Source organism: Cheilinus undulatus, linkage group 23, assembly GCF_018320785.1.
Source record: "Cheilinus undulatus linkage group 23, ASM1832078v1, whole genome shotgun sequence".
Lineage (NCBI taxonomy): Eukaryota > Metazoa > Chordata > Actinopteri > Labriformes > Labridae > Cheilinus > Cheilinus undulatus.
The window spans coordinates 1,883,401-1,904,246 of NC_054887.1; the positions used below are offsets into that span (position 1 = coordinate 1,883,401).

Below are 20,846 nucleotides of genomic sequence, written 5' to 3' on the forward strand. Positions count from 1 at the left end.
GAGTAAATGAACTTGTTGTGATGCATTCAAAGTCACATGAAAAAATTGAAATTTTAGTATACAGTGAGAAATGTGTTTAGTTTTTTACATTTTGGCTCTTTATTTAAGAGAGAAAATATGATGTGACTGACAGTACAAACTAAAATGTAAGGACTTTTTGTTGACTAAAACGAAGAGTGAGCAGGACGAAAATGTGACTAAAACTAAAACTATTTTGTTTAAAAACTGAAGCTAAGACTAAATCTAAAATGGGCTGATAAACTTAACTCTGCAGTGGAATCATGAGAGAAGCTGTTAAAACAAAGTTTCATTATTTCAGTCTTTACTGAGGGCAGAGGCCATGGACGGGATGCAGGTAGTGTGTGAATCTGTGTGTATTTTATATGTGTGTGTGCGCCTGTGGGGAATAGATGAGAGTTGAGGAGAATCAGCAGAGTAAAGCTGGATGTAAACAAACATTAATATTAGAGAATGTTTATAAAACCTTTAATCTGAACTAATTTTTTAAAATACAGACGTATTAAATAGACAACCAGCTTTCCACAGGTGGAACTTGTATGAAAAACAAAAAAAAAAAAAAAAAAAAATAATAATAATAATGTTTGTTTGATCGCGGGATGCTCACAATTATGATCAATAAATTCAACTAATAAATTAATTGCTGGTCTAGCTGAGTGGTTAGAACAGGCGCCCATGTACAGAGGCCATAGACCTCAGCGCACTGGTCATGGTCCATTCCTGGTCCTGGGACATATTTGGTCTTCCCCCATTCTCTATCCCCCCATGGTTCTGGTCTCTCTTCAGCCGTCATATTAAATAAAGGCCAAAAGTCCAAAAAAAAAGATAAAAAAATAAATAATAACAAAAAGATAATTTTGCAGCTCTATTTTGAACCAACATCAGTATTCAAAATTCTCAAAGAAAACTTGAAGCAGTCAGCCGAGAATCTGGACCTGGGGGACTGTTGGACCTCTCAACAGGACAACCCAAATCTTCCACCAGTGTTAATTTTGTTGACTAAAACTATGATTAAAAATTGTCATCAACAGCCTTTTTCTCCACGACAAAAACTAGACTAGGACTAACAAAACTAGACTACAATGTGATGTCGTTTTTGTTGGACATTCAAAATCTGTGATATTTCTCCACTGTGGGTAAATCTGTCAAAAACAATGCAGCTGTTCTGCCTCGCAGCTGTAGAAAGCAGGGATCCCAGCATAGAACACACTACCATGATCTGGTACCAGATTTAGGCAAGAAAACAAATGCTTGGACTAAAAGTAAAGACTAAAATGTGAGGACATTAATTAGACTAAAACTCGACTAAAACCAAAAAGGACAGAAATGACTAAAATGTGACTAAAACTAAAATGCATTTCATTTAAAGACTAAAACTAAGACTAAAACTACTAGCTGGAAAAATTACCACTGCATACCACTGCCACAGTGGTGAAGAAATGGTTTAAAGACGATGATGTGAAAGTTGAATAGCCAGGTCAGTCCTGATCCCAGCCTTATTGAGCTCTTATTGGTGGAACTCAAGGAAAGCATCACAGCAAGGAAGACTTCCAACCTCGAGGATTTTGAAGCTTTTGTAAAAGCAGAGTGGTTAAAACTTCCTAAAGACTTCTGTGATAAACTTGTGAGCAGTTATAGGAACCGTTTGGAGGCTGAGACACTGAGACTGAGACAAGTTGTAGTTCCAAAATCAACTGTGTGTGATTTAGGGCTGGGAAATTACTCACAAATTAGATTAAATCACAGTATGGCCTGCGGCAGTTTTTTAAATCCCAGAAGTTGCAATATTTTTTAACGTGAAATGTGTCATAATACCAGTTTAATACATAACTTTTTTATGCACATTATGCAAACATTCAAGTGTCAATTTTTTTTTTTTACAAAAATACAAAAAACCTTTTTGTATTTTATGTTTGTTTTTCTTAATCAAAATAAGTGACATAACAATGATAATGTACTTAAACAAAGCAAATGACATCACATTTGCATTATGAGCAAAAATAGTGAGCTCATTCTATCTAAAACTGATGAAGCCTAGCGTTACTTCACTAAAGTCATACCCCAGCTGTGATCAGCTGGTAGCCAGCCTCACCTCCTCCACCCCAGCTGCCTCCTTTATAGCTTAAAGCTTGTTGCACCCCCATATTTAGAGTCATGCTACTGTGGATTCATTGCTTCAGAAATAATTTCATTGTTTTCAGTACACATGATCTTATTTATGGAATTATTTATTGCTTTAATTTGTCGAAAAATACATAAAATTAACCAAAAAACAATCACATATTAAATCGCAATATTTGGCAAAAAAATTGCAATTAGATTATTTTTTCAAATAGTTCAGCCCTAATGTGATTGAAGACTGTCTAACATTTTCTGTCAGTGTTTTTGGGGTGAAGAGCTTTATCATTTTAACGCCACTATCTTTTTTGTTGTACAATTACGATCCCTGATCCATCCTGCAGTTTCCGACATCAGGAAGTGGTGCCGTAGTGATGCGGTTCAAGCGAGCAAAAATGGATAAAGGACAGAGATCATCCCAGATAAGACGAAATAGTCTTAAATACCCCGGACTCCTCGTTGACCAAGCACATCGCCAATGCAGAGAGAAAGGGAGGCCATGCTGGATTGTTTACAACAGTGACACTCAACGTGTGGCTCTTTAGTGATGATTTGTGGCTCTTTTATGCCTTAATTTGAAAACCTCAGAAAAGGGAACCTTGACCTCAGAAATTATTTACATTGATCAGTTTGTTTCCCAGACTTATACAAAAGGCTTTAATTGTCAAACTTGACTGTCCTATTTTTTCAATTTTTCACACATTTAGCCCATTTTTTGCCACTTTTTGCACATTTAAGCTACCTTATGCCATTAAATACCACATATTTCCAATTTTTTCCCCATTTTTCCAAATTCTTTTGCTTCTTTCCCCCATATTTGCCACTTCTATCCCATTTTTAGCCATTTAAGCTATGTTTTGCAATTAAATACCACTTATTTCCATTTTTTGCCCATTTTTGCAACTTCTTTTTGCAACGTTTATCCCATATTTGCCCTTTTCACCATTTTTTGCCTATTTAAGCCACCTTTGCCATTAAACACTACCTGTTTCCTTTTATTGCCCGTTTTTAGCCACTCTTGACTGCTTTTTGCCCATTTCAGTCACTTTTCTCTCGTTCTTGGCCACATTTTTGCCACTTTTGGACCATTTTTTCCACCTTTCATTTATTTTTATTGCTACTTCAAGCTGGTTTTGCCACTTTTCACCACTTAGATTGTGACTCTTGAAAAGGTATTTTTCAACAGTTTGACTCTTTGGTTGAATAACACTGGTTTACAACGGTCCAGCATGGCCTGCAATAAGACACTGCACTGATGCTGTCTCATTTGGGCTAAACTGACAGCTTGTTGTCATTTCCTGATCACTTTTTCTCTTTCACTGATCTAATTTGGTATAACAGACCTCTCTGACTATTAAACATGGCAGAAGTGAGATACACCTACATTCTTAAACCAACTCTTTAGTCCATTGTCTGTCTCTGAGATAGAACAATAACTTGAGCCATCATATGCTTGAAGTGCTCAGAAAAATATGGATGTTTAAACTTCATCTGCAGATGAAGATTATCCTGAAGGAAATGAAAATTGATTCCCAGTCTCATTATATCACAGAGATAGGGAATAAAAAACAGTTTTAAATATGAAAACACAGCAGATTATCACTCTGAGACTCCCTGAGCTTTGTTCTTATCCCCAGGAGCCAATGTTCTCCTTCTACCTCTTCATCTCCCTCCTCCTCCTCCATCACAATCGCTCTTTAGTTGCTATCTCTCTGCCTCTTTTTCATTCTTCCAATCCCCATAACCCCCCTCAGTCCCCCTCCACCTCAAAGCTGTCAGGATGTTGCCTCCATCGGTCTAAAGCTGAATGGGGGGGATTTGGCACCGTTCCCCTCTCCTCGCTCGCTGCAGCCGCTTTTTAAGCGCACACATGTTTATGCACCAAATCTGTGCACTTTGTGTTTCTCCACGTCAAGGCACGAGTTCAACCTTGGATTGATGCGCACTGGCAGCCCCCTGTGTACTTGCTCTGAGGGAGAAGGGGGACGACGGAGAGCACAGAAGAAAAGGGAGAGAAGGAGAGCGAGAAAAAGGAAATCTAGAGTGAAGAGGAAATGATTTTCTACACAGGCTTTGAGGTCCTGGAAGGCTGTTTATATGTGTGTTTTAAGTCCATTGGTGAGAACAAGAGGAGAGGAGATTGTGCTATCCACTGCCTGAGGGCGATGCTGAGCCTATATATTTAAGCCTCCTCTGTTCCCTGCTTAACAATAACGCCTACAAGTTTTAATTTAATTCTGTCATTTTTACTAAATAATCCACTTCCTTCTCTATGTCACAGCTGGTGAAATAAATCTAATCTTATCGCATAGCAGACTGGGTGTGATGCTTAAAGACTTTCTCCTTCCTGATTTTCTTTTATTCTCCAAGGCCAAGCCTGAGAAACAATAGAGACTGAAAAGTGAGGAGTATACAGAGGAGCAGGTAGGGCAGGGAAGTGGTGACAATCTCCTTTAATATGGCACCACAGCTGATGTTTGTCATCTGTGTCATTTCTTTGTCAATCATCAAAAGATCAAGATTTCCAATAAACAAGGGAAAGAAAAATAACAAAGCTGAGTGCAGGTGACGGTTGCAAAGAGAAATGATGGTAAATATGGAGAACAGTTAAAAGAACAGCTCTCCTCCAGGTTTAAAGCTACTAGCCAGCTGGCCTACGGCCACTCCAGATGTGGCCGGCTTCCTAAACATCCTTAAAGCCCACAGCCTCTGTTAAGCAGCCTACATGCAAATACCATCATTATCCACCACATCTCACCAGCGTTTATAGACGCCATCTACATCCAGTTTCAGTCTTAGTTTCCATTCTCTTTGTCTGACCTATGCCAGTACCCCGACGTCCACCACGCCAAGGTCAACGTGAACGGCGCTGAGATGAACGCCTACGACGCCGTGAAGATCAAGGCGTGGCTCAGAGGGGACGTCATATCTACAGTGCTGCAGCGCGGCGCCGCCGTCATCAAGGCCAGGGTGCTGTCCAGCGTCATGTCTGCCGCCAAGGCCGTCTGTAACCACATGAGGGACATCTGGTTCAGCACCAACGAGGGCGAGTTCATCTCCATGGGCGTGTACGCTAAAGGAAACTCCTACGGCATCCCAGTGGACCTCGTCTACTCCTTCCCCATTCAGATCAAGAAAAAGATGAATTAAAGGTCACATATTTTACCACTTTAAGACAAGTTTATATCATTCTCAGAGGTCCTCAAAACATGCCTGGGAAGTTTGCTGATGAAAAAACGCTCCAGTATTGGATTTTTGCATTTCTAAAAACTCCTCTGCTTCAGCCCTGCTCAGAACGAGCTGTTTCTGTGTCTGTGGCTTTAAATGTGACTGAGCTGTCTAACTCCGCCCCTGACCACACCCCTCTCAAGAAATGGGTGTGGCTCTCCTGTTTAGGAGAGGAGGACGGAACTTGCTTCCAAGCAGAGAGGGCCAACTGAACATGGGGGCGGGGCTAACTCCCCTCATGATGTCATGAGGGGAAATTTGAGAATGGCTTGTTTCAGCACACATTTTCTTATGTAACGGAGCAGTGATAATTTCATCACTAAAAATATGATTAAAAATGTTCATTGTTTTTCCCGTAGACTGAAACCATCTCTGACAGCTAGTCTGGAGCGAGGTTGTGTAGTTCTTTATAAACTAATAAAATAACTTAAATAAATACAGAACCTAACAGGCTACCAGACTTTCAGATCGGTGTAATGTGTGCTCTCCTTAGTCACGAGTCTTGCTGTGTGAGCTGGAGCTGATTTATTGTATACTGTGGTAGACCAGAGAGGAGAGAGTCGTCTAGCCTGTTGCATTAGTTCCTCAGTTTGGCTCTAAAAGAGAGAAATGGTCCGACTTTGGCAATGTTTTTTAAATGATAAAATGCTGTTTTCATGAACCCCTGCACCTGAACCTGAAAATTAAAATCACAATCAAAGACTACACCAAGGTTTCCTATTTTTTAAAAGACAAGGTCCTAATTAGCCCTGACATAAAGCAGACATAACACTCTTGATTTTGCTCAGGCTGTTCAGAGGTTATTAAAATTATTATACAGCTGTTAGAAAACAATGTGACTGAGAGGATGGCGAGGAGTGGAAGAGAGATGAATAGACTCACATGACTTTGTTTGAAATCCTTATGAATATGAGGCATTTATAATTATGATATTAATCATGAAGAAAGTTTAGCACAGACTTCATCAAAGAGCTCTCCAACTCTGCAAGTGGCTTGATTCACAAAATATTTGGCCCCCCAAAAAACTTCAGAATAAAAGCACAATGGGTAGCTCAAAGTGAAAAGATCAGGCTTTTACTTTGAAAGGTACACTGGTAGAGTTATTGTTTCTACATTTAAGGCCTGGGATGTCCTGACAGATTTAGCAGGACGCTGTCGTTGCATCTACAGCTTACAGAGCTCTCAGTAGCATTTATTTTCTGTCTCCACAGTAAACTACGCTTAAGGTGCGTTCATGGCCGAAAAATAAAACTGTTCAGTTCCCCGTTCATCTACTAGTAAATATGAGCGTGTTTAGTAGGGCTGTGAATTTCTCCTCAAGATGATTCAATAAATTCTCCATTCACAGACTACAACTCGATTCACTGACGATTCACTGAAATACAGAACAATTTGGTGCGATTTGATCCGGTACAATTTGATTATAGAATCAAAATAACTTTTTGCTTTAATAAAAATTAGCAAAAAAAGGGAGAACAAGATAATTTCATAACAATCCAAGTTTATTTGATCTTATTTCTAAAATAAATCCCAGGCCTCCTGTGCTAACACTGAAATGATGTTACAGAGAGTTTTCATCACACCCAGGTGTCTGACTTTGACATTAAATTGGGAGATAAATATTAAAATGAGTTATAGTGGTACATGTTCGTCCTTCTGTACTTTTAACTTCCTTAGCATTATTAATCCCAATAACAGTACAAACTAAATATCAAATTTAGTTTAGTTAAAACGAATTTAAAGTCACAAGGAGATTTGGATAGACAGAGCTCTGTGTGTCTGCTAGTACAGGAGAAGAAGGGGTTAAAATAATATTGAAAACAGTCAAATTAAAACAGATTTCTATAGGCTACTCTTTTTTTCTTTCATAATTCCTCTTACTGTGAGTATTCAGTCTACATGTAGCTAAAACATGGTTATATCCTTTCTCTGTGTATCTGAGCGTTCTTGATTGTTTTCATTCTTGAATTAATTCACAGGAGAACAGCTGATCTCCAGCTCAGTGAAATCCTCTCTGTTTAATATCATATCAGTGGGCTCAGATGGATTGATTAGGTCACCAAATCAATCACTCCCAACAACACGTTACGGTTGTAGACCCCGTGAATAAAGGGGTTGTTGTTACGGCGATGACTGAAGACTTCTCTGAGTTTTATCTCAGAGAAGTGTTCATGTTCGGGTCTGTTTGTGCTGCGTTTAGCGTTAGCATATTAGCTAAACTTTAGCTCTGCCGTCTCAACAGGTGAGCTCTATGAGCTGCCGTAGTTCTTAATCGCTTTCCTCCAAAGCGTACAGACAGGCAGACATTTCGAAAGTTATCCTTCCTTCATATAAAGTCTCCAACTTTTTCCTGAGGTTCAGAACTGAAAGACGTTCAGGCGATGACCGGTGAAACACATCCAGGTACACAGTGAGCACCTACGGTGAATGGAACTCTCGTTTAAAGGTAAAAGGTCACTGCAGGTCATGTGAGATTATAGACACTGAGCCAGAGCATGGTGGAACAGGCTATGAAAAGCAGCAGAGCCTCAGTGAACCAATCTCTGACGTTAAAACCGGTCCAAAGACCGCTTCATGCTGCATTTTTACCGATCCAGGGCTCCGCAGACTGATGCACTTGGACCGCTGACGTCAAGATCGGTTAACCGATCCATATCCGATTATCTTTACACCACTGATGTTTAGACACGACTCTGCCGTCAGCTCACACAGACTGATCTGCAGCCTGAAACTGGACAGATCAGACCAGCGTCCCTCCGCCACACATCCAACATTTATTCAAGTATCTGAAGTTAAACGAACTGTTTGATCAAAATCGTGCCTGCACAGGTAGTCTACAGCTGCCAGAAAACAAGATATGGAGTATACATGGCAGGAGTTCTCCAGGAAGCACAACCGGGTTTCTCAAAACATGGATACTGGCGTATCCCAGTTCATGAAAAGGTGTACATGCACAACCAGAAACGGGGATACTCAAGTCCACGTCATTGAAAAAGCAGTAAGGTATTGCTCACAGGGATTACCAGAGGTCTGGTTTAATATTAAATCATTTCTAAATGCCATATCTAATCTAACACTGCCAGATTTATGCTGCACAGAAAGGCTACACTGACTTGAAAAGTAGCTGAGAGCTGGCATGGGGTTCTAGTCGGATGAGAGACTCTGCTTTAGGTACGTATGAGAAGAATGCCATACGTCTAGTTTCAGTATTTCTGCGGCTCAACGTCCAGGCCAAATCCCAACAAGGAGACTCTCAATCTTCAACTGCAGGATCTAGGTGTGAACTTCAGCTCCACACAGATGAACATGTTTACCTGCATTTTAAAAGCCCAGCTTTAGTCAGTTTAAATAATTTGACTTTTTCTTACTGCATGTAGACAAACTGACTGAGCCATCTTTGAATGGAGGCCGTCTGCATGCTAGTTTGGACCATTTCTATGTTTGAATCAACACAAAGAGCATTGTTCTATTTTGTTTAGTTAACATGTGATTCTGCAGTGGAAACCCTTGTTACTACCACAAACACCACCACCACGACCCCCCTCCAGTCCCCCTTTTCTCACTGTGGGAACACACTGGCACACAGATGGTTAAGCCCACCCTTGTGATGAGTGGGAAGGGTGGGAGGTGAGTAGGGGGGTTGCTGCAGATGGCACAGAGGGCATCGCCAATCAGCCTACATGCGCACACACACTCACACACACACACACACACTGAGAGGAATAAAGGGATGGAGAGAATGAGGTGAGCACACAGGCGCAGAGATAGTAGTGGATGAATGTATGTATGGATGGAAGGTGTAGGTGGGTGTGTGAGTCCTGTACCCTCGGGCGCCTTGTGTTCTTGTGTACGTGCGATGGCTGGCGTTGATTTAGCGTGGCACACAAAGCCCTGGCATCTCGCTGGCACCTCTGCCCACGCCATGCCACACTGAGAGGCACGGCGAGGCCTGCCAGAGGGCCCTGGCAGAGGAGAGTGTGTCCCTGACTTGGTCTACATCTTAGAGCGTGTTTTTCAAGGTGTATGAATATCTAAACGCTCCGGTTCTAGGAATAACAGCTTTTCTTTAAATACATGTGACTTCAGTGAAACACACAGACAGAGAGCTGGATTTAAACGTGTGTTTGTTGAGGTGTATTGTGACCCAACCATACACTCCCACACACACATGCATGCACCGGTACCCCCTCTCATTAGGAAGACCCTATCCTGTGTCTCTAATGGCTAAGCCTTTGATATGCAATGACGACTAATTCCCTCCTGTGTTCCACTCTCTGCAGACAGCGCAGTCATTAGACCACGGCATGGACACACACACACATGTAAACACAAAGTTGTGTTTTTTTTGCAGCAATCTAATCATTTAACCCGTCCAGAGGTTCTGATTCTCATCTGTCTTCACCTAATGTTATGAACCGTCTACCGGGGGACTGGCTCCCCTCACTTGTGATGTAAATAGAACAATATTTACATAAAAACATTTGAATTTATCATTAAAATCACTCTTCTTGATGTGGAAGGCTCTTTAAGGCAATAAGGTGAAGCCTAATTTGCTGCTTGCACTGTTTGTCTTGTATGCATAAGTTATGCTGACATCAATCTCAGAGTAATGAGGCAGAGAAACCAAACATTCAAATGCACCTACTTTTGAGAGTGAGGACAAACAGCGTACGTTCACCGCTTTCATGCAAGACGGCCCCTTTGTTGTTGAAAAAGTCACAAAAATTCTAAATAACATTATTGAATCTAAATCAGTGACCCTCAACGTGTGGCTCTGGAGCCACATGTGGATCTTTTGTGAGGATTTGTGGCTCTTTTATGTCTTCATTTGAAACATTGAAACATTATTCCCACTTCTTTTTGAAACTTTTATCCTGCTTTTTGCAATTTGTTGCTCCTTTTGCCACTTTCCTCCCATTTAAGCTGCATTTTGCAATTAAATGCCACCTATTTCCCATTTTGTCACTCTTTGATGCATTTTCCCACTTTTTTGCTGATTTTTGGCCATTTTAGTCACTTTTCACTCATTTTTTGCCACGGTTTTGCCACTTTTGGACCATTTTTGCCACCTGTAACTCATTTTTTTTGCCACATTCTACCTTTTTTTTTTACCACTTTTCTCCCAGTGTTTGCTGCTTTTAGCCCATTTTTTCCACTTCTTTTTGTCACTTTTCACCCAATTTTGACACTTTAACCCTGCTTTTGCATCTTTTGCCACTTTTTGCCTATTTTTGCCTATTCTCACCAATTAAGCTGCTTTGTTTTAGATAAATTCCATTTAATTCCCATTTATCCACCTGTTTTTCTGATTTTAGCCCATTTTAGTCACTTTTTGCCACCTTTTTGTCACTTTTGCCATCTCTAACTCTTTTTCTTGCCATTTCTCACCCATTTTTGCCACTGTCTGCCTTTTTTGTCTCTTTACCCCCAGCGTTTGCCCTGTTTCACCACTTCTCGTCCATTTAAGCTGCCTTTTGAAATTAATGCCACTTTTTACCCACTTTCCCACCTTTTATCAGATTTTTGCCACTTTTTGACAATGTTATGCCAGCTTTAACCCTTTACCTACTGCCATAGTGCTGACACTATGTTTAACATGTCTGTAGTATTATTATTGTAACTCCGTCAAAGTTTGTCTGATCAGAAAAACTCCAACGGTGTTGGAAAGCTAAGAACTGTAGGCATGCACACATATATGGCTCATTACGGTACTCGCAACCATATGACGTGGGCATTATTCTTCTTTAAAACTGCTGACAATTCTATATAGTGTGCAATTATCATTAACCAGATGTTGAAAAGTCAAGTTGAAGTATTCCTGGAAAAAAAGGGACCAAAGCTCTCAGACTTAGAGCCATAATAACAAAATATGTCCAAATCGCCATTTTAGACTCAGTAGACAAAGGGTTAACTTGTTTTTTTGGTGACTTCCCACCGATTTTTGCCACATTCTGCCTTTTTTTGCCATGTTTCTCCCAGTGTTTGCTGCTTTTTGACCATTTTTGCCACCTTTAACTTATTTTAATTGCCACTTTTCACCACTTAGATTGTGGCTCTTGCAATTGTATTTTCCAACAGTTTGGCTCTTTGGTTGAGCAGGGTTGAGTAACACCAGTCTAAATGGTCTGGTGTGGACCTTTCAGAAGAAAGAAAGGCGGCAGATGTTGTTGTGTTTCATTGTGCCTCTGAACATCAGTGGGAAAAAAAAAAAAACAATTGTTAGCTGCTTTTGTGGCAAGTATTGACTTCCTGATGTCAACACCAGTGCAACAATAACACGCAAAAAGAGCTTTAATGATATCATCAGTCTGCTCCTTCCACCTATGTTATATAACACAACCACTCCAGTCTCTGCTTTCTTCATGGCAGCTTCAGAAAGGCCCACTGTAGATTAATATAAGTAAAAATGTTTTTCATGTCTGTTTGCAAAGCATTATAATATAAATGCAACTGTAGGGCAGCTCTTTTGATACCAAAGGTCTGGCCAAGCTGCCTTTTGTGTGTGATCAGAGGTTTATAAGGTAAAATTTTCTTTGAAACTGTCTGCACATCTGTGATCTCCCACTGCATTGTGGGATACAAACAGACAACATGTATGCATGCTAACCCCGCTAGCTGCAGGAACTATTGAAGAAATGGATTATAGATGAATAAAAACAGGCCCAATATCAGAGTTACCGGTGTGGATTTAATCTTTAAAGTCCCTGGAAGTCAGCCAAGCTAGAAAACCAGGCTCGCTAGAAAACATTCTGTAAGAGCTATGAAGGCATGGATAGCATCATTAGAACGGCACAACGGAGGGCTTAAGGAAGAAAAAACAAAAGTGGCTTTGATTTTCAAGTTATTTCACTTTGGATAGCACGTGTCTCTTCTTGTCGTGTAAATCAATGCTGTTGTTAAAAATTGATTTAAAATGGAAAAGGCCAGTCTAAAGCTGCTTCCAAGTCAACACACACACGCCCCTTATGTGTCCTTATATGGGCATACAGAGGGAGTTTCTCTGTGCTAATTAAGAGGAATCTGCATGTGGGAGACTCCATGGTCAAGGAGAAGAAAGTTCTTTGATCTGATGAGACCAAAATGGAGATTTTTGACTATCAGAAAAAACACCACAAACGCACCATCCCCACTGTGGAGCATGGTGGTGGCAGCATCATGCTGTGGGGATGCTTCTCAGTAGCCTGCCCTGGAAAGCTTGTAAAGGTAGAGGGTTAAATGAATGCAGCAAAATATATGAAAATCCTGGAGGGCATTATTCAGTCTGCAGTCTGAACTCAACTTAGGAGAAGATTTATTGTCTAATCAGACAATGAGCCAAAGCATCCAGAGAAAGCTACACAGAAATGGTCTGAAGACAACAAGGAGAATGTTCTGGAGTGGCCGAGCCAAAGCCCTGATCAGTTTTTTTAAATAGGCATGGTTGAAGTTTATGCAGAACTCTAATCACCCTCCCTCTTATGAGCTGATTTATTTTTCCTGTCTTTCTCTGTTCTCCCTTTCCCCCTTTTGTCATCCAACTCTACTGCTCCCTCTTTGTTCATCCAACACAGTCCCCACTTCATTTCAAACCCATCCATTCACCTGACCTCCTTGCTTGCTCCTTTTTCTCTCTTTGTTTTATCCTCCGCTAATCCACAACTTCCTCTTATCCAGACTTTTCTTCCCTCCCGTGCCCAACCCCGGTCCTGTTATCAGTCTATTACCGTGTCCTCAGTTCATTCTGTAGCTATTAACCTGGCGAACACTCTCATCCCTGCTGACCTCAGCCGGCTAATACAGCTGACACACACTCAAACTCAGCTGGCTGTGCTGGCACTCCTCCCTGCTCACTTCTGCCTTTGCTAACCTGTGTTTTAGAAACGCTTACTAATAAACCACAGTCTGGAGGCTGGTAACCATCATAATGGTGGCAGCATTTGTAGATTCCTGCAGGAACAGAAAGACTCTCAGATGTCAATGATGCCAAGACAAAACAAGTGCATCCTAACAGAAAAACAAGCATTCATAAATATGACAGAACTTGATGATTCAAACCACGAGACCAGCAGATATGGTTGGAGTGGAGGGAGGGGATAACTGTTGAACCACAGAGCTGGCTGACATGTGCAGAGAACATAGAAAGTTGTGTTTGCCTGGAAATATGGCCATTAAAGTCTGAACTAGCGACGGTTACCACAGTCACCACTAATCACCACAGCATCAGTAGGTCAACGTGAGAAGCCAAGTCTGTGGACAACAGTGGACCCAGCGCTGCGATAGAAGAAGCCAGATGATAAACGACTAACTGATTCCTGATGGTAGATGGTGGCGACAAAGAAACAAGAGGGCGGAGCCAAAGCAAAGACAGGGAGGGTGATGAGTTGAATCTGACCGCTCCGTCTCCAGTGCAACTCAAAACTGACTTTTGGGACCGTGTCGGGTTGGAAATTAACATTTTTGCCTACCTGCTAATGACATAATAATGAAGATTTATAACATTTAAGCATAAAAAATTAAAACCCCTCTCTCCCTGTGTAAAAAAGGTAATTTCCCCCTGATCCTAATAACTGGTTGTTCCATCCTTGGCAGCAATAACTGAAATCAAGCGTTTGTGATAACTGCTGATGAGTCTTTCTCATCTCTGTGGAGGAATGTTGTCCCACTCTTCTTCACAGAATTGTTTTAACTCAGCCATATTGGAGGGTTTTCCAGCATGAACTGCCGTTTAACGTCACACCACAGCATCTCAGTTGGATTTAAGTCCAGACTTTGACTTGGCCACTCCAGAACCTTCATTTAGTTTATTCTGATCCATTCAGAGGTGGACTTGCTGGTGTGTTTCAGGTCGTTGTCCTGCTGCATAACCCAAGAGCTCTTGACTTTGAGGTCATGAACTGATGGCCGGACGTTGGCCTTCAGGATTTTCTGGTAGACAGCAGAATTCATGGTTCCATCAATCACAGCAAGTGGTCCAGGTCCTGAAGCAGCAAAGCAGCCCCAGACCATCACACTGCCACCACCATGATGTGCTTTTATCAAATGCTGTGTTATTTTTACTCCAGATGTAACGGGACACACACCTTCCAGAAAGTTCTACTTCTGTCTGGTCAGTCATCAGAATATTTCCCAGAAGTCTTGGGGATCATCAGGATGTTTTTAGTCAAATGTGAGACGAGGCTTTGTATTCTTTTTTGTCAGCAGTGGTTTTGGTCTTGGAACTCTCCCATGATGCCGTTGTTGCTCAGTGTCTTTCTGATGGTTGAGTCATGACCTCTGACCTTAACTGAGGCCAGTGAGGCCTGCAGGTCTTTGGATGTGGTTCTGGGTTCTTCTGTGACCTCCTGGATGAGTCGTCGTTGCACTCTTGGAGTCATTTTGGTTGGTCGACCACTCCTGGGAAGGTTCACCACTGTTCCCAGTTTTCTCCATTTGTGGATAATGGCTCTGACCGTGGTTCTCTGGAGTCCCAAAGCCTTGGAAATGTCTTTGTAACCTTTTCCAGACTGATAGATTTCAATCACTTTGTTTCTCATTCGTTCTTGAATTTCTTTGGATGGTGGCGTGATGTGTTTCTTTCTGAGATCTTGTAGCCTACTTCACTTTGTCTGACAGCTTCTATTTAAGGGATTTCTACATTCAGCTAATCTGGAGGTAATGAGGCCTGGGTGTGGCCAGAGAAACTGAACTCAGCTTTCCAAAAACTGTGGTTACTCACAGTTAACTCATGATTTAACAAGGAGAACAATTACTTTTTCACACAGGGACAGATAGGTTTGGATTTTTATTTCCTTAAAATAAATCATCATTTAGAAACTGCATTTTGTATTTACTTGAGGTCTCTTTGTGAAATATCAAAATTGGTTTGATGATCCAAAACACTGAAGTGTGATAAATATGCAAAAAAACAAACAAACAAAAAACACATTCCTACAACATCAGAAATGATTAAAAAAAAACAACACTTCTGCAAGGGAAACAAAAACATAACTTCATAAAATCCCTGCACATGCCAACAGGGTCAGACAGGATCTACATTCAAGCTTCTGTGAGTAAAACATCCAGTACAGGTGAGCTGATCAAATATTATTGACTGGCTGGAATCCTGTGTGTATAACATGTGTATCATTGATATCAGAAAGTCAGTATAAATATCTGAGGATTATATTTTCATGGCACCTACGTATGTGTGAGTGACATTCATTTATTGTAAATCCAACTCTGCGTGATAGTAAGTGGGTGCATGTGAGTCTCAGCTTTTATTAGACAACGCCCACAGTGGGGAGAGCTTGAGAACAAACAGAATTAGAACTGAAAGCCTTCTGTCCCTCCGCCGACTGTCCCATTAAAACTTATGCACTGATTTTGAAGGCATGCTTCCTGTCTGGGACAAAAAATCTCAGCCAATGTATGCCAATCATTCAAGTGCATCCTCCAAATATCACTTATGCCACTGTTTTGTTTTTGTTTTTTTCTTTTTTTCTTTTTAACTCAGACCAGGTTTGAGGTGGTCTAAGACACACTTGTTGTCTGGAGTGAGGATTGACTCACCTTTGTGCCTTACCACTCCTCATTTTAATAAACATACACCTAGGTGCAAACAAGAGATGCATCAACACACAGTTTTATATCAGAATAGGCCGATATCACTCACTCTAATGCTGCTATCTGCTATACCGGACTGCCGAGTTCACCCACTGGACTAACTCTGTATTCAGATATATAAGACAAAATGTTGGTAACGTGGGAGTCTTGCACCAAAAGAAGTGCTTAAATAGACAGTGACATCAGTATTGGTTAAACTACTCATTCAAACATAAGTAATAGCCCAACCTGCACAGTCAGTGCAATTCCAGCACATAAATATTTGACATTGAAACCATGCAAGCACTGGGCTTGAAAATGACAACTGTGTCAGGAGGAGAGAAAAGACAGCAAGAGTCTTCATGTATGTAGGAGGGCCCCAAGTCTTAATTCTCATATATTAAGGTTTTCTCTCTCCTTAAAACTGCTGTTAATGTTTAAGGCAATGTAAGTATTTAACAGCAATGTAAAAACACAGAAATCAAATAAAAATGCATCCTATTCAAGACATTTGTCTCCTTCTTTGAATTTGGTGCAGGGATTGATTGTACCTTTTTAAAATGATCAGAATTTGTACAATCAGTCACTTGTGTGGCTTTAAAACAGTGAATAGCGAATTGAGATGCAGACATGTTAATCACAGCGACTATCTTTAGTTATCTATAACTAAATGTGAACAACCAGAAGATACTGTGTGAAAATATCCAGTTATCCTGCTGTATAGAATTATGCAGGGTGACTCCCTTGGTTTTTACGGCAGAAATCCACTAAAGTTTAAAATCCCTGACAGAGTTCCTAAATGCTTTGAAAAATCAAACAAAAGACTTTCACAACCTGAACTGAGAAAAATAAATGAAAGGCATTAGATGTCCCTGTACACCAGAGCAGGACTGAATTTTCTGAGTTATTGAAATGTTTATTAAATGTCAAATGGTATAGAGCAAAAGAATTTTTGGGGGGTCACAGACGCCACAGTTTGATGATTTCTGGCACCTTTCATGCCTCTACTCTATCACTATGCTGTAAGGAGATATTCATCAGAACACATTTTTGGTGCCGAGCAGGTATGCTGCGCTGAGTCCAAACACTTTAACTATTTAAAAACAGATTAATATGTTTTTGTCAGGACAGACCTGTTAAAATAAGAATGGGCTGCAAGAATTTTGTAAAGGACAACTTATGTTTCACAACAGTACAGAGTGTATTAAATCACAGTAAGAGAGAGAATCAAAGAGGGAGGTGAGGTCCATTAGAAAATTTAGAATATCTAACACTGAATTCCCTGAATTATGGAGAATGTTTATGCAACAATACGTGAAAATCGTACAAGGCTGGCTTTAAAAGCAAAGATCAGATGAGGACACGTCCTACTCAAAATTCCTGCCAAAATTTAAGATCCTCTCACTGGGAAAAATCTGACTTTTTAATACTTCCATGGCCTTAAATTTCATCCATCCATCCATCCATCTTCTTCCGCTTATCCGAGGTCGGGTCGCGGGGGAAGCAGCCTAAGTATGGAAGCCCAGACTTCCCTCTCCCCAGCCACTTTGTCCAGCTCTTCCCGGGGGATCCAAAGGTGTTCCCAGGCCAGCCGAGTGACATAGCTTCTCCAGCGTGTCCTGGGTCTTCCCCGGGGCCTCCTCCCAGTGGGACCTTCCTGGAACACCTCACCAGGGAGGCGTCCAGGGGGCATCCAGACCAGGTGCCCGAGCCACCTCATCTGGCTCCTCTCAACATGGAGGAGCAGCGGCTCTACTCCAAGTCCCACCGAATGGCCGAGCTGCTCACCCTATCTCTAAGGGAGAGGCCAGACACCCTACAGAGGAAACTCATTCCAGCTGCCTTTATCCGGGATCTCGTTCTTTTGGTCACAACCCACAACTCGTGACCATAGGTGAGGGTAGGAACATAGATCAATCGGTAAATCGAGAGCTTCGCCTTTCGAATCAGCTCTTTCTTTACCACGATAGATGATGCAGGGACCGCATCATTGCTGACGCCGCACCAATCCACCAGTCAATCTCCTCCTCATTCCCAACCTGGAGGGGGCATTCCACCCTTTTCCGGGCACAGCCTGAAGAGGCCTAAACTTTCACATTTGCAATTCAAGACTATTAATGCTTTTAAAGGTCTGCAGGAAGCCTGCCAGGTAGGGACACCACCTCATCCAGTCACGTCTCGAGCAAATATGACCCATAATAGTCAGCTCATTGTTTCAAACACAGACGGATCTGGTTAGATTTTTGTTCAAACTACCTCTCACTTTGCAAAGCAGATGGATACGCCCGTTTCCATGTTTCTCACTGGTGAATCCATCTTCCAAGCTCCCATTTGAACCGTTTAAAAAGTGACAGGACCAATCAGTGACGAGGGGCAGTACTTTAAGGCGCGGCGGAGTCGTGATCTAAGCAAGCGGCAATAAGAGACTGGTGCCATTATGGTGAAAGAGATTAGCGTGGATGCTGCTAAAGCGCCAGTTTTATCCGAACTTGACGACATTTCTTCATTAAAAGAAGAACAAAGAACAGCAGTGAGTTGTTTTCTTTTCAAAAACAACAAAAGTCGTGTACTGACATGTCTACAGTCACCATGGTTCACATTATGCAGTTCTCTATGGATTTACTCCTTGGTAGCGGCTACCTCATGTGTTTTGTTGCTCTGATTGGCCCATAAACATGTGACAGTTTTTCGCAAATTTCTCTGTCCTTTCCCAAACACTGTCTATGAGTGATCTACCAGATGGATGTGTTTCACACATCCATCTGGCGTGCCAGGTTAATGATCAGTATAAATCTATGATCATTTTATTATATATATTATGACAATGTGATAGCTTATTAGACAGCGCTGGGTAAAACTTGTGAAAGTTGCTGGTAGGACCCCTCCCATTTCGATTTCTTCGGGTATATGGGCGTGACCCTTCCTATGACGTAATCACACACACTCACAGCCTGCTCCAAACATTTCCAGGGTGGCCTCTGGACTCGCCTCCAAGGGTCCTGACTCAGGAAGATCCTTCCTACAGAGGAAGGATCCTTGACTTTGAGAAGTAGCTTCTGATCAAGCGCCATAGAGTCCACTGTTAGCTCCTAAAACCAAAGTTATATCTCCACTTAAACACGCCCTGTTTGTCTGACAGCAGGCCGAGCAGAGACACACTTGCTTACCAACACACACATTAACACACCCTCATCTGTGCGTCGTGTCCCACACTATCAAAGCTAATATCAGGAAACAAGACCACAACACGATAAAATAATGTATTTCTGTAAACTAGTGTTAAAAAAGCAAACATGTTACTGACAGAAATATTTCTTTTGGGTGTTTTGAATAAGGATGTCCTTAGAGAGGATGAGAAAAAAAGTTTATTTTTACTGATGAGCTCTTTAGATTTCAGTCTGTAAATTACTTTCAGAATAATCTGAAAGCTTTTATAATTGTAGCAATGAGTGCAGTGTGATAACTTAAAGATGTGGAAGAATATTAAAATGAAAGGTTTGATTTGGAGAGAGAGAGTCAGAGTTAGACAAACTATGTGAGCGCTGATAGCTTAAAGAGGAGTGAGGCTAAACACTTCTGAATAGACCTGCATCGCTTTGCAATCATGACTCTTAGCTGTAAAAGGACATATTTTCCACTCATGCATTTTTTTCCAAAATTAAAAAAGTGTAAAATCTCATCTCGTGAGATAAGAGTCTCGTCCCACCCCTAACTCAGCCTCGACATTTCTGCTCCCAGTTGCTTTAAATGTGGGCCAGTAATTCTGAAACAAAGCTCAGATTGATACACTGGTAATGCAGTATTTAAATAACAGGACAGAAATTCATTTAAAGTTAACTGAATTTTCTGAGCATTTTCTGAATTATCTTAATTCAAAGTATTCAATTTAAAACACTTTGATGCCTTTTTTACTCCAACATGAATTTTAACATTTTTAGAGAAACAAAAAAAGCAATAAAATGTTTTTTTCTTTTTTTTTTTATGGAAAGTTCACAGAAAACAAACAAACAAACACAGCACACTGCACTTTGATTGTATTAACCTCTTTTTTCTTACCAATTCAGCTGACTTTAAAAAAATTGGTATAGAAAGTAAGTAAAACGGTTTACATAAAAAACTGAACACAGACTCAACCTGTTATTTAAAGGGATGCTTTTATTACTATTACTATTACTATTACTATTATTATTATTATTTTAGTATTGCTTTTGTTATTATTTTTATTATTTATATAATTTGTATTATTATTATTATTATTATTTATATTATTTTAGTATTATTATTGTTACTGTTATTATTCATATTATTTTTATTAGTAATATTTATATTATTTTAGCATTGATATTGTTATTATTATTACTATTACTATTATTTATAATTTTATTATTATTTATATTATTTTAGTATTGTTATTCTTCTTCTTATTATAAGTACAGTATTATTATTATTTACATAATTTGTATTATCATATTTATATTATTTCAGTATTGTTATTATTAGTATTCATATCATTTTTATTATTATTAATTATATTATTTTAGTTTTGTTATTGTTATTATTATTACTATTATTACTATTCACAATGTCTATTATTATTATTCATATTATTTTAGTATTGTTATGTCCTATTTTTATATTGTTCTTCTTCTTATAATTATCAAATAATACAAAATATCAAATAATAATTATCATTATTAATATTATCCTTATTAGTCCTATATAACATCCTTACATGCTCTCTAATATAACTAAGGGCCTCTGAAATGTTTGAGTTTTGTATCCATAAGCAGCAGTCTGACTCAGAGGGGGTAAATACCACTTTGTGTGCACTCCTGTTTGCCCTTTGCAACATGTGCATACATGCATGTTTGCACATGTGCATGTATATGTGCTTGTACTCCACACTGGAACACACTTAAGTG

General features: G+C 40.2%; 2 protein-coding genes across 5 annotated transcripts in view; one reads left to right on the top strand and one right to left on the bottom strand.

The window, feature by feature from the left end:
* Window positions 1–20,846, bottom strand: part of sox5 (SRY-box transcription factor 5) — a 384,599-nt gene that overhangs the window by 143,822 nt on the left and 219,931 nt on the right. The gene's annotated exons all lie outside the window — the stretch shown is intronic.
* On the top strand, window positions 3,497–5,286 carry LOC121505758 (malate dehydrogenase, cytoplasmic-like). The gene is made up of 2 exons (XM_041781313.1): window positions 3,497–3,505; window positions 4,966–5,286. The coding sequence occupies exons 1-2, from the start codon at window positions 3,497–3,499 to the stop codon at window positions 5,284–5,286; spliced, it is 330 nt and encodes a 109-aa protein (XP_041637247.1).